The 14,322-nt window shown below is 48.0% G+C and overlaps 1 protein-coding gene across 1 annotated transcript; it reads right to left on the reverse strand.

Annotated features, from left to right (window-relative positions):
• Nucleotides 1–1,826: 1,826 nt before the first annotated feature.
• Nucleotides 1,827–12,130, reverse strand: KCNS2 (potassium voltage-gated channel modifier subfamily S member 2). Its single transcript, XM_056331024.1, has 2 exons — nt 11,897–12,130; nt 1,827–11,219 (listed from the first exon to the last, which is right to left on the reverse strand). Exon 2 carries the CDS (start codon nt 11,180–11,182, stop codon nt 9,749–9,751), a length of 1,434 nt encoding a protein of 477 aa, XP_056186999.1. The 5' UTR covers nt 11,183–11,219; nt 11,897–12,130; the 3' UTR covers nt 1,827–9,748.
• Between the last annotated feature and the right edge of the window lie 2,192 nt (nt 12,131–14,322).

Raw genomic sequence — 14,322 nt, forward strand, 5'->3', positions numbered from 1 at the left:
CTGAGGACAGATATTTTATATTGCAGTATTTGTCCTTAGCCAACTCGTAGAGAGAAACATAGCTTTCCTAGTCCTATTTCTCCCCTTAGGGACAGTATTTGGTGCTGAGCCATGTAATTGTTCTTCTGCTGTACACAGGCGTGTGCAGGCACAGACGCAATCACCCCTCCTCTACCTCCTATTGACCCTTTCATTCCCTTGGTGTCACTGAAAGGACCGATGCATGAGAAGATGGTCCTGGCCCTCAGATGTTTATAATGCTTTTTTCCCCTCTTCAGATCCTTCTGCTGCTTTGCACTCCTCCTGGGCTTCCAAAGCCTGTGTGGTTACTGTTAAGGAAAAACTTGCAGCCAATACATCAAAGAGGGAGACCAAAAGCTTTAGATTTGATTTATCTGACACTAAGCCTTTAGTGTGATGCCTTGATTGGTATTTCATTTTTATTACAGTACTATGGGGTATACAGGCTTAACAGCGAGAGGTGTCCTTTTGATCTCTCATTGCACATGAAAACAGGTGTCATAGTCCAGAGATTATGGAGGTCAGAGATTATTTGAAGAAGGATTAAGTAGTTACCATTTTTCTTAGCAACCATATCCAAAAGCACGAGATTCTTTTTTAAATGGAGGCCTTATTTCAGTCTGTAGATAAGTCACGTTTATTTGTCATATACCAGTTTTCCCTGCTGAAACTGTGGAAAAACACTAGAATTTTTTTATAGTGTTTTGTAGTAAAAAATGCAGAGACAAATCAAACTCTGTACTTCTAAATGCAATTAATGAAATAACTTTTTCTGAGTCTCCTAAAATCCCAGAAAAGTTTTTTTTTTGTCTTGTTTTTCCTGGTAGTTGATCTTTACAGAATAAAGACCGTCCAGAAAATAAAGGGGTGACTGTATTAATGTTCAACACTGCACTGATTTATATACGCATGGAATTGCTTAATCTAAATATGATTTATCTCTGAAAGTGAACAGAAGTCTCTAATGCATTAAGTACTGGTTCAGTATTTCAATAAGTATAGCTGAAATATTGCTCTGACTCATTCCAAGAGTCCCTCTCGTCCCGTTAGAAACTCTAAAACAACCCAAAGTAATCCGGTAACCCTCTATGGGTACATGCTAGAAAATGTGGATGGGCTATATACCTGTTGTACTTTGTTCAGCAACCCATCACCCTATTAAGGAAGCGCATCCACCACTGACTGCTCAGCTTTTCTAGAAATATCTTAGCTTTCAGGGCTGCTTATATTCCACAACGTACCGTGGCTGAAATTGATGTCAATAGTGTTGTATTAAATTTGATAAACCTATTTCTCCTAGTTAGTGTAATTATGACTCTTGTGCTGACACCCAGATGTTTAAACCCAAATATGTAATTATTGAGATAAATAAGGAATTGAGAATTTCTAGGATCATAGGACCAGCAATACAGTAGCCCCACATCCTTGCAATTAATGCAAATTTCTTCCAGGAGTGGGTATCAGTTTGAAGCCTTTTAAGTGTAGTTAACGCTGATTTATTCAGCCCATCCACTGACACAGTTTTTATACATCTCATAGCACTTATCTTCAGTTACTGCCTCCACAAAACCCACAACAGTTAGGTCGTATCTTGCAGCTAAAGTAGGAGGAAGTCTTAGTTGCAAAGTGTCTGACTAATATTTTACTTTGTAGACAGATGCTGAAGTGTTTAGTTCAGCTCGTTGCTCTAGAATGAGGAGTGACAATCCAGTCCTGTTGAAGAAGAGATCACTGCTGCGTTCCTGAGCCGTCTTCCAGCTTCTGTCCTGAGGCTGCCCAGGGCCGGGTGGGCACCGTGCTGCAGACCCAAACATCTGCTGTGTTCCCCCCTCACAGCAAGTGACCGAAGCTGCGTGGCCTTACTCCCCAAAGTACCGCGAGGCTGCCCACCTCGTGTGTAGAGCTCCCTGCTGCTGCCCCGAGCGAGGGCAGGGTATGCCCAACACCCCTGGCTGTGCTTAAGAATGTGGGAATCTAAGCTTTGGGAAGCTGGTCTCTGATGTTTGGTCCAGATCTCTAAATGAAACCACGCCAGACGTGGCTGTCCTGTGCACTTTGCAAGGAAAGAATCTGAACACTCTTCCAGCTGCAGCTTTGCTTTCTGTTCAGGCATATTTGTCTTCTATTCTGGACTATACAGGATCAATGTTTCATAAAAAGCCCAGAACCCAAGCAGACTAATCTTTCATTCACCATGGCTTTTTTCTCACCTTCTCCAGCAGGATGGAGAGGTGCATTTTGCTTTTCTATTTGTGCTTTCTCAGGATGAAAAGCTGTCGCGTACCTTGTTTCAGGAAACATTAACTGTCTGTCAAAGCCTTTTTCTTCCATATTCCTGGCACGCCTAGACTGACCTCTCTCTGAATCTAAAGGGATTCTTAAGAAAATCAAATGCACCTAGAAACACCTGCAACCTCCTGTTCCCAGCATGACTCCCATCTCCTGGTGTGTTAAATGGTTTCAGTGCTTTGAGGCTTCTGCCAAGTGTGAGGCAGCACATTTGTATTTTTGTGTGCTAGTGGATGTGTCAGTGCTGTGTAAGAGCTCGCATGAGGAGGTGTCCTTTGTGCTCTCCAGCACTGCCCTGGCAGCACTGGTGGGAGCTCCAGTACAGTTCCAGTGTGCTTGGGGAACACAAGAGTTGGGGGCAGGGCTGCTCTCACTAACGGAAGTTTAAGGAAGGATTGGTGCATTTTTGCCACCAAAAGCATAAGCAAAATTCCCCTGTATTTATAAAGCACTTCCAGTACTGCAGCTGAGCATTCCCATGCAAAAAACAACTGTCAAACCTGGTAGCTCACCTGCCAGGCTGAACACGAAAGAGTCTGAGGAGGAGCTACATCCTGCCTTTGGCCAGTTGAGGTGTTCCAGTTGTGGGGACCTGCCTTGCCTCTCTGCTGACACTGCAAGAGAGGGGGAGGCGGGTGGGGGTGACCCACTCTTCCTGTAGGTGCTTGCAAGTGGCACCAGCCTCTTTCCAGGTTTCAGCTGTTTTCTTTAGAGCTGTGCTCCCACAGGGAACACCGAGAGCCATTTCACCAGAGAAAAATACATCCAGGGCTTCTTCCTCTGGGTTTTCAGGGTAGGGCTCAAAATGTTAAAACAGGATCATGCTAACCGCAACAGTTGGAAGCTGTGCCTTGGGATGGAAAGAATGAAGGAAGAAACAACATAAAGAACAGATTTTCCCCAAAAGTAAACCATGTTTATGATGTGTTATCTTTTGCCATACTTGGAAAAACCTAACATACAGAGGTGCTAGCTCATGATCTGGAGTGCTTAGGCACCAGTGCAATAGAAATAAATTAGAGTTTACTTGGTAATTAAATAGCTGGTCATTAAAGGGGCTGTACTAGGGTGTCGATGTGCAGAATGTTTCCTAGGATGGGAGTGAACATAAATTTCAAAAATAGCATAGTAATTTAAAATGCTGATTTCCACTGAAAGTTGGTGGGATTAACATTCCTAAATCAGGAACTCCAGCCACTCGCTTTGCGGTGTTACACCTCTAGCACGTCACCTGGTCATCACATGTCATGGGGGCTGCAGGAATAGCCACGTCAGGACATGTCAAACAGAGAGGGTGAAGCAAGAGGTACGGGACTTGAGATGGGCAGAGCAGTGGCTGCTGGTAAGCAAACCGCAATGTTTGAGTACCACTCATGTTCCAAATGTGATTAAAAGTTTTCTTTGAAGGTCGACAGTGCAATCAGTGGAATAGTCTTCTCAGAACCGCACAGACTTGTGCACCACACAGAGCACCTGCGCAGGTGGTGACAAAAAGCAGATGTTGGGCTGTGCATCTGAAAGTGGGCAGCTCTTTTAGGGTGCTTTAGATGTATAAAAGAAATTGGCTGATTTATAGCAGACTTCGTCTGATCGCCAAAAAATGTAGCCCTGTTTATTTCTGAACAGGGATCAGTGAGAAGCCAAACCCCGTTGGTACCCTGAAAGGGAAAAAAGAGTGGGAGGTGCTGATGTTTCTTTTACACTTCTGTGAAGCTGAAGAGTTGGATTTGTGCCACTGCCTCCTATAGCCAGCCATATGCATTTATCCAAGCGAGGACTTGCATGATTTAGGGTTGTGTGTAAAGGGTGAGGCGATGTCAGGGAAACAAATTTCTGCAGTGTCCAGTGGGAGGTCAGTTTGAGTCTCAACACCTGCGAGACTATTCTCCATCCTCTGTACTAGCAGGAGAAATAAATACCAGAGCCAGACCTTTGCCAGCAGTGTCATGCTGTCTTGGGAAACACTTTCTAGACTGGAGGTTGCCTGGTCCAGTTGACAACCCATGATTTTATATATGAGAGGTGAAGAGATCCACAATCCTTAATGAGGGGGATGTTTCTTAACAACTTCAGTGATTGCTCTGAAGGCACAGACATTACGGCTGTCTCTGAAACAACTAAGCAGAGAACTGTTGCTTTGAATAACGTAATGCCCGTTGTTGCCTATTGTTCCATTGTTAACTCAGGAAATTATTCGAAGGTGAGAAGCATTGTCTTATTTTTCTTCTTTTTTTTTTCCTTTCTTTTGTTTTGGTTTTGTTTTTTTTTAAGGAAAAAGGCAGAATCAGTAAAAGATGCTTCAGAAACTGGATGGGAATATTCTTCTAGCCCTTCCTAAGTAGTGGGTGACTTGAAAATAAGTTACAGGAGATCAAACTAATTTCTAGTGTAACTTAATGGGAAACCAGGTGCATAAACTGGAGGGGAAAAAAAAAAAAAAGAACATGATGAGAAAAGAATAGTTCTGGCACAACACCTCACCAAGGGATATGAGTGGTGACTGTGGGTTGAATGTTGTTTGAAAGTACCGTCAAAGGTAGATTAAAGTCAGGGGTATTGTGAGAGGAAATGGATAACTAGCACAGAAAGAGAAGTTACTCCAGGGACTTTCTGCTGCTTGTATGTGCACAGCTGGGGCCTCTAAGGATGGGGGTAGTTTGGGAAGAGATGAAAGGTCATGTCAAGTTGATTTAGCACCTACAAGTCCTATTGGTATGCTGCTTAGTCCCTAATCTGTGAGGTAGAGAACAAGAAGCTTGCGCTATTTGTTCAACTGAAAAATGAGTTTTCCCTCACCACAACCACGAATTAAGAGTATTTCTAAAAACAGAAATCTAGCCTGATCTGTATGTTTAAAACCCCCCTAACTTCACAATGAGATCCAGGTTTCTCTTTGATTATAATATATACGCAGATTATCCTGAAATTTAAATCGGTTCTTAATCCCTGGTGAAAGATACTTTTAAATGCATTTAATTTCCATTTTGTGGCACAAAGCCGAGTTCTTGAGTGTGTTACACGCTGCTGGGACAAGAAACGCAGTACAAAGAGCACCAGATACAGTAGTTCCCTGCAGTCTCATAAATTCTGTACAAAAAGGTACAAATACTGGAGGTATTAAAGTGGAAAATTAAATGCAAAGTTCTTTGTTTTTAAGTTTGCAGTGTGAAGTAGCTCATGTAGCAAAAACCAGTCTGCTTTCAAAATGGATAAAGTAGTCTGCAGGGAAAGAGAGAATTAGCAACTGATGAAAGTAAGTGAATAATAAACCAGGCAATGTTACAGAATCTGAACATACATAAAAAGCTTAATCACAATCTATATATAGATTTTACATCTCAGGAAAATAATGTAACATATTGCTTCTCAAGGACATCTCCAACTCTCATAATAGCCTAGAAATAGTACTAGAAATCAAGATTCTCTAACAGTTTATTTCTGGCAATAAAGTAAGTTGCCTCTTTTGAAATATTACATAATCCTTATTTAGGCAATTCAAAACTTTCAGCCAAAAGAGAGTAGGCACAGCATTGTCGCTGGTGCCAAGAAGGTGACTGTCCCAAGGAAGGAGCAGCATGTGCCAAGTGCAATGTTCTTCATTAAACTGCACATCCACAGTAAGCAGATTTCTGACCACAATTTCCAAGTTTCAGACAGTGGAGCAATTGGCCAATTAGTCCCTCTAATCCTTCATTTCTGACCTGCTGTTTTACAGAAGTGAAGGTGCCCTGCTCTTACTAAACAGTGGTTGAAGAAGTCTGGCAAAAGTACTGACTACTCAAAAAGTACACCACCGCTTCTCCTCGTTGAGGCATTGGAGAGATTGAATCTTTCCTTCAAAGTGTAAACATTGTGTCATTTTTATTTAATTAGAGATGAGGATTCTCAGCTTATTGGACTGAGCCCTAGAACTTCATAAAATGGCAGGAAGGGTGTGCCTCATTCTTCCTTACCTAGATATTTCGGGGGAGCTAGGACAACAGCACTACTTAAATCGGAACAATTGTTATCCTCCTCAGTGAAAAATTCTATTAGTCATAAGCAAATATTAAAACTGCTGCACAAAGCGATCCAATACTGCACAATGCTGGCTCAAACAAATTAAACCTAAGCAGAAGTAATGCAGAAAAAAAGGCTACACCCCGTAGGATGGTCAGTGGAACACGACTTGCCAAAATGAAAACTAAAAGGAAGCTTGGCAGGTATAATCCTGTGAAAATAAGCATGTAAGGGCACATGGTTGCTGTCTATAAATACACCGTGCATGCAAACACTAAGAGGAAAATGAATATATTTAAGCTAAAGAACAGTGGTGGCATGAGAAAAACACCGATATAAAGCGGCCATTAGTAAAATTATGCTAAAAATTGCACAAGCCTTGGAGAGCAGCACAGCTCTGGAATGCTCTTCTGGAGGAGAGGGGAGCAAAAATCTGACTGCTTTTAACATGGAATTAGTTAAGTTTATGAAGGGAATTCCTGTGTACTGTGTAAAGTCATTGTCATGATAATGAGAACATATTAAATTTCAGTATGTTATTTATTTAGTGTCTTTGATCCAAAGCACTTATATAAAAAAGCAATAATGAAAATTCCTTTCAACCAGTACAATAAAAGTCATAATTCCTTGGGGTATTTCATTTTCTTTAGTAAAATGCAATTTGGATACGTTCCATTCAATATTTGCAGAAATGACAGAGCATCAGCCCTACGAATAATAATAAATCTAGAACATAAGATAAGCTGTAGGTTATTGAAATGATGTGTTGCAAAGTTTGGATCCAACCTTTGCAATGCTAAACTAGCAACAGCTGAGGGGATTTGTGACTCTTTGGCAAGTTTACAGGTCTCTTCAAATAACTGCCCTGAAAGTCATTGGTTTTCAACTCTGTGAATCTACTGCTTGTGAAACTGAGATAAAACCACAGCTTGGAGCCGAGTGCTCTGAAGGCCCCCAGCCGACAGACCTAGCGAGAACTTGCAGTGTCCTTGACATCAGAGGGAGGGTTTGCCACCCTTGCAGCATGTAACCCGACCGGAGTGTTTGTGCTATGCAAGCCCAGCTCTTCCTTCCCTTATTCCTTTCATGGTATTTCAATTCAACAGGCAACCTAGTGCTGTGCCATGTTTTGGGTGGGCATTTGTAGGTGTGTGATAGTTCACAGACATGCAATACGAATCAGGGATAAGACTATTGAATTTGTGCCTGTGACCCAGCAGAGAACTTGAACCAGCCCTCCAGAAGTGAAAACCTCAGCAAAATGTTTCAAGTTTGGACACCTGTTTTGGGTTATCCAGGTCTACCTTCAGGGCCATGTATATGGCCCTTCGATTTTCAAGGACAGCAGGTAATATCTTGGCTATTGACTTTGGAATTTGTGGAGGGTATGCTGAAATCTCCAAGAGTTTTATTTGGTAAGGTTAGAAAGGACCAGCTTCCCTTACACTTCATGACCTACATCAACTGCTAACTGACGTGAGAGGAGGGTATTCAAAGGAAATGGTGGGAGTGTGTGTGGGTAAGTTATTTTACACTGTGTATTCTGTGATAGATCAGTGGGCAAACCAGGAGTCTGATCCTGGAGTGCTCAGCTTTCTGGTTTTAAGTGGAGCTGTTACAGCAACACTGACAAAAGTTCCAGACCAGACAGCAGCCTCTAATAGCCTAAAAATGGAAATTACCCATTTGTACCATCTTTGCTTTATTCTGCCAGTTGGGCCACTCCTTGTTGTGGTATACAAACACAGGCTTCCAAACATGGCAATTATAGCTTTATTATTTTAGCTTTTAACTAGTTTGAATTTATTTTCTGAACCTCTCTAGTCTTCACAAGTAAAACAAACAAACAAAAATAACTAACTGGAACATTGTATGTAATATATGGGATGGAAAAGCAGCAGGATCTGAAGAGAAATGCTGTTCTGCCCACCGAGTGCCAGTAGTTCGTTTTATAACACAGGTCCCTGGAAGTATAAAGAGAGGGAAGCAGCGGCTTCTACCTGTTGGCTGCAAGTGTTTGATCTCTGTACAACTGCATAAGGGAAAAGACTGAGCACTCAAACAATGTTATGCAGACTCATGATTACTCTTGAAGATCTAGATGATCTGCTAACACGTCTTCTTTTAAAAAAAAAAAAAAAAAAGTACAGGCCAGACCTTGAAAGGATTTAAATTGACTGCGTCACAGAAGCAGGTAGGAGGATCTGCCCACAGTGAGTGCAGTATTAAGCTCTTTTTTCTTTATCTGTTCCTTTCTTAGGCCCTTATGCTCTTCCTTAGCTGTAAGTTGTGAGTTCTTTTCTGAGGGAAAATGTGACTTACAGGGTGGGTTTTTTTTCCCCTTAGAATTTCCTTGGCAGAAAGCTTAATGAAATTGTCTGCCATCAGCACTTGCTTTCAAGCTTTCCTGATAAAATTAGATTTTATATCTCGGCATCACATATGGCATCTTTATAATTAGTCTTTTTGCAGCATATGAATGCCAGTTCCTAAAATGCTGCCTGTACTGTTCATGTGGGAATATTTTGCTTCATTAAACAAATCCAAGTTTTTCATTGGAGCTTCTAATTGTTGAAAACCCACGTTTTTGTGTGTCTAATCTCAGAACCATTTTGATGGACTGAAGTACAGCGTATCTTCAGCTTCACTGGAACCAAGCTGTTTGCAGATCACTTCTGGAAATGGGAACCTGAGATGTCTTCATGGGCCTCCATACCTAGAGTCACTTGTGGAAATGTAGTCTTTGAACACATCGCTATCTTAAAATGAGGGGTGGGCTTCTTCAGACGGCTCAGAATTGACCTAATCTGGGAAGCAGAGGTAAGTCTATGCATAGAAGCTTCTGAAGAATATTACTATACATAACATTTCAGAACAAGAACACCCAGTTTTTAACACACGTGTTCAAGAGTAAACAAACTTCCATTAAAATGTGAAGCGCAGAGGTGTTTTCAGACATGTGACAGAATTACCGGTCAGAAAGATGGGGAAGAGTGTTCCCAAGTCAGTGATTCACAGGTGATTGTTTTGAACTGTTGTAAAATGCGTGGGAAGTCCTAGGACAGATACCAGCATAGGTGATAGTTGATTTTTTTCATTACTTGTGTCACAGCTGAGAATTTTTATTTCACTTGGGTACGCTCATTCCTCTGCTCAGACGAGGAGGAAATGCACAAAGTAACAGATCATCACTATACCACTAGCACTAATGTGATGGAAGTGGTAACATTTGTATGGAAAAGTCAGCATTTAGTACCTATGCAACAGGATGAAAATGTGCAAACTGTCAACTTGTAATAGAAACTTCTTTAGTTTCTGAAGTGCAAAGTTAGTGCAGTGTCAGCAACACTATCCTCTAAGAAAAAAGAAGACAAATAGGAAAACACTTATAAACGTAGCTCTTGATAGCTCTCATGCAAACTGCTGTCAAACTTGTACACTAATGCAGTGAATCGTTCAGGCTGAGCTCACTGGGGGTGCTCCTGCTCATATTGGTAAGACTGGCCATAAGGGATTTAACTTTATAAGCATAGTAGTCCCTTAAGTTGACTGATGGAACTTCTTTCATGCCATCACCAAAATCACAGCTTCTCATGGCACTCTCTAACTGCTTCTGACGCCTATAAAAGTGGGAGAATTTATTGAAGATCAGTGTAATGGGAAGCACTACCACTAGGATACCGGCTAGGATGCATGCAGATGCTGTCAACTTGCCAGCAGTGCTCCCTGGCACAACATCTCCGTAGCCAACTGTGGTCATGCTAACAGTAGCCCACCACCAACAAGCAGGGATAGTGGCTAACCCCTCATTCTCTTCTTTCTCAATGGTGTAAGCCACTACCGAGAAAATGGAGATGCCAACAGAGAGGTAAAGTAAAAGAAGCCCCACCTCTCTGTAGCTGTACTTCAAGGTGGCTCCAAGAGACCTGAGACCTGTGGAGTGTCTAGCAAGCTTTAAGATGCGAAAGATCCTCATGAGTCTCAGGACTTGTGCAACCCTGCCTAAATTTGCTAAAGTCGGACTACTTTCCACCACCAGGTTGACAATTAAGGTAATATAAAATGGAAGGATAGACATTAGGTCAATCAAATTCAGGGCATGCTTGAAAAATTTTAAAAAGTCAGGAGCTACTGCAAATCTCGCCACCAGTTCAAAAGTGAACCATGCAATACCAAAATGTTCCACGATCTCAAAGCGAGGATCTTCCTCGGTGTTCCCGTTGCTGTCAACAATCTGAAAGTCTGGGAGGCTGTTCAGGCACATGGTCACGATGGAGCCCAGCACCACCATTATTGAAAGGACACTGAAGATTCGACTTAAGACCGAGTACCCAGGATTATCCAAGGCAAGCCAGAGCTGCCTCCTGATGTTTCCAAAGGGTTGTTTGTCAAATTTAGAGGCATCATTGTAGAACGCCAAAATCTCGTCAAAAGAAGATGTGGTACTTTCCTGGTCACTTTGTTCCTCCCATTTCTCTTGGTCTGGCTCCATTTTCCTCCCATGGTAGCTGTAACTGCAGCAGGAGTCTATAAAGAATTCATTGATTCCCCAGTATTCAATCTCCTGGCTGAAAGAAAACACGCAGAGTTCACCCATCACATGGAGCTTGCCGGTGTTATAAAAATGTAGCACGTAAGGAAAGAGCTCGGGGTTCCTGTCAAAATAGAATTCATTCTTGGTGTCATCATAGTCGTCGCAGAGCTCCAGTATCGACTCCTTTGAGTGGCAGCTCAGCAGTTTGCCCAGCCTTGTCTCAGGGAACCTTAATAATGTGTTGGATCTCATCTTTTTCTTAAAGCCTCCAACGTTGATGCTGATCTCATTGTCTTCAAAATTCGCCTCAGATAAAGCCTTCAGACTCTGCCCTGTCATAGTGAGCTCCTTCCAAAGGTGTACAGGGAATGAAAACCTAGGATGCAATTGCACAGAAAATGGGCAGAATGAGCACACCTGCAGCATGTTCACCTATTGATGCTTGCTTGCCTGCTTTTTCTTTCATTCTTTCTTTTTCTTTCTCTCTCTCTCTTTTTCTTTCTTTCATTATTTTTTCTTTCTCTTTCCTGCTTTTTCTTTCTCTTCCTTCCCTTCCTTCTTTCTTTCTTTCTTTCCCTGTCCCCCTTTTTCTCTCGTTTCCCCCTTTCCCCCCTCTCTTTCTCCCACCTCAGGCGCCGAGGGCGGCTCCTTTGTTCCCGCTGCAGGCTCCCGCCCCTCCCCGTACCCTTCACCTGGGCTGCGGCTGTCGCTCCTACGACACCCCCCTCCAGCCCCCGCACACACCCCCGCCCCGGCCCCGCCGTTACTCACGGCCTTTGTGCGACCGGGTTCGCGCGGATCCTGCCCCTCTCTCCCGCTGTGCCCCGGCCCCGCCAGACGAGGACCCGCACCGGTCCCGCCGCCCGGGGCCCCGCTCCCCCCGCGCCGCTCGCCCAGTCGCGCCTCAGGGGCCCGAGCCCCGCGCCGCCGCCGCCGCCCCCGCCCGGGGCCCCGCTCAGCCCCGGGGGCGTCGCCGCCGCCCGCCCCGCTCGGTCCCCGCCGCGGGGGAGCCGCCCCGCCCCGCCGCGCCCCGCCGCGCCGCGCCCGCCGTACCTGCTCTCAGCGGCCGCGGCCCCCCGCCGGCGCGCCCTGCTGCCCCCTGCCCCGGCCCGCCATCGCCGCCGCCCGCGGGGGCCGCCAGGGCTCGCCTCGCTGCCGCTGCCGGAGGGAGTGCCGGTGCCGGTGCCGGTGCCGGTGCCGGTGGCGGGGCGGGCGGCCCCACCGGCCGCGCGGTGCTGAAGGGACAGCGGCCGCGCGCCGCCCCGCTCAGCGGCGGGAGGCGGTGGCACGCGCGCCCGTCATGGCGACGACCCCCGCGGCCTGCCGCCCGCCCCCGCCGCTCCCCCCTTCCCCACGGGCCGACCCCGCCGGGCGAGCGATCGGGGCCGCCGCCGCCGCCGCGGGACGGCAGCGCGGCGGGCGGGCGGGCGGGCTGGCGGGGGCTGGCGGCCGCGCTGCCCGGCTGAGGAGGGGCGGCCCGGGAGCCGGTGCGCCGGCGGTGCCTCCGCTCGCTCGCTCTCGCTCCTGCCCCCGCGCAGCGCCGGTGCGCGGGGACGGCAGCGGCGCCGCAAACTCGGGTTTCCTCCCCCCGCTCCTGCCTCACGCCGGCTCCGGGCGGCACAACTTCCCCGGGGGGGGACGGGGGGGGGGGGGGGCGCCCAGCCCGCCCGCGCTGGCTCCGGGCACCCGCGGGCGCGCTGCCGAGGCGCGGGGACGCCCACCCGCCGCCCCTCACCCCCTGCCCCTGTGCCCCCCGCCCCGTCGCCGCTGGAGCCCGGGCAGGGGCCGGGGGCGGCCCCCAACCCCCACCCCCTCCACCCCCCGTCGCGGGCTGGTCCCGCCGCGGCCCCCAGGCTGCGGTGCCCGGGCAGGTCCGTGCGGGGGCTGGGTGTGGAAGAAGGGGGCACCCGCCAGAGCCAGGTGCTGCCCGAGGGAAGCGGGGCCGCGCGTGGGGGCTGCCCGCCGCCCCTCAGCCGCCGGCCGGGACCCCCCTGCAGCCGACCCGGCGACAGCGGGCGGGCGGCCCTGACAGACCCGTGACGGCGGCCTGGCCTCCTGGCCCGGCGGGCATGTGGCGTAAGGCCTGGTGGCACGGTCACCGGTGGCAGCCCCCCGCGGCTGTGGGGACACCTCCCTCCTCCCGCTGAGCCCCAGCATGAGGCAGAGGTTCCCCGGGGAGAAGCCCGGCCTCGGCTGTGGGGAGCGGCGGCTGTCCCGGCGCGCAGCAGCCCGGTGCGCCAGGCCCACCCTGGGCAGGGGGCCGGTGGTGCAGGGCACAGGTGCTCCCCGGCAGGTGCTTTGCGCTGGGCAAACCCGCATCGCCTCCTGCCAGCTGACTCGTGACGCCTCTCACTCATGATCCCACGCATCTGGAGTCCAGCTCCTGGAAATGGATTGTCGCCCGTGGAGATGCAGGGGGATGAAGCCTCTGCGCTTGTTTTCCCCAGCCCTGGCAGAGCCCCAAGCACTCCAGCCCTGTGCGTCACCTTTGGCTTGTTCCTTAAACCGTTGAAGGTGGAGAGAGGTTATACATCCCAACTCCAACAGCACACCAGCCCTGTTTACAAGGAACCCCCAGTACTGAAGACAGCCCTGTCAGAGGCCAGGTAAGTGAGCACACATGTGGAGTGGGGCAAGTGAAGCCCTGGTGCATGCCGGTGGCTGGGTCTCCAAAAGCCTGCTCATCTTCCCTACCTGGGGTGTTGTGATCACCCCACCATGTCCCACTGATGCTGGTGCATTCTATGGCCGGAGTCCCCAGACCTCTGGGGACACTCTCACAGCAGTCTGCATGGACCTATAGTGCCCTCAGCCCCCCAGGGGTGCTTCAGAAGATCCGTGCGTCAAGTGTGCTACAGATGATGCCCCTGCTTGCCTTTTCTTGGGTGGTGCTTGCTCTTGCTTTGCTCTCCTGCTGGTGAGTGCTTCCTTCCTCCCCTTCCCCCTACAGTGCTCCCCCTGCTACAGGTGCCCCGAGTCAGGGCTCTGGGTCCCAGTGTGCTTCACTGCATGTCCAGTGGTGTCTCAGGAGACATAGAATCCACACCAAATTATGCACCATAGGCTGCCCTCCCAGCCAGGGAAAGTGCCGCCGCCTCTCGGTTCAGTCCCTCCAGCTCTTCCCCTCCTGGGAAGGGGCACACAGGAGACAGAGACTGAAGATAGCAGGGAGGAGGTTTCACAGGTGCAGTGGTGACCTGTACGATTCCCTGTAACAACGACTTCTCATCTCCAGAGAGGCAGCTCTCCTGCTTCCCAGTGGCAGTTATTAAGTTAGTTTGCGACAGCCTCCTCCTCTTGGGGCTCTGCTGGTGAATCACTCACTGGGGAGCTCTAATTATATTGTCTTTTAATGCCTGAGGCAAAGCATGGCAGGACACAGGACTGGGAACCACCACGTTGGGATTTCTGAGTTGGATGCCCCACCACGTTCCACAGGGCTTAGGTAAATCACAAAACTTCTCTGCTGTGATTTCCCA

This window comes from Falco biarmicus, chromosome 3 (genome assembly GCF_023638135.1).
Source record: "Falco biarmicus isolate bFalBia1 chromosome 3, bFalBia1.pri, whole genome shotgun sequence".
Taxonomy (NCBI): domain Eukaryota; kingdom Metazoa; phylum Chordata; class Aves; order Falconiformes; family Falconidae; genus Falco; species Falco biarmicus.

What these genes read in the sequence shown, in the direction of transcription:
- KCNS2 (XM_056331024.1), bottom strand. Translation starts at nt 11,182, where the DNA reads ATGACAGGGCAGAGTCTGAAGGCTTTATCTGAGGCGAATTTTGAAGAC.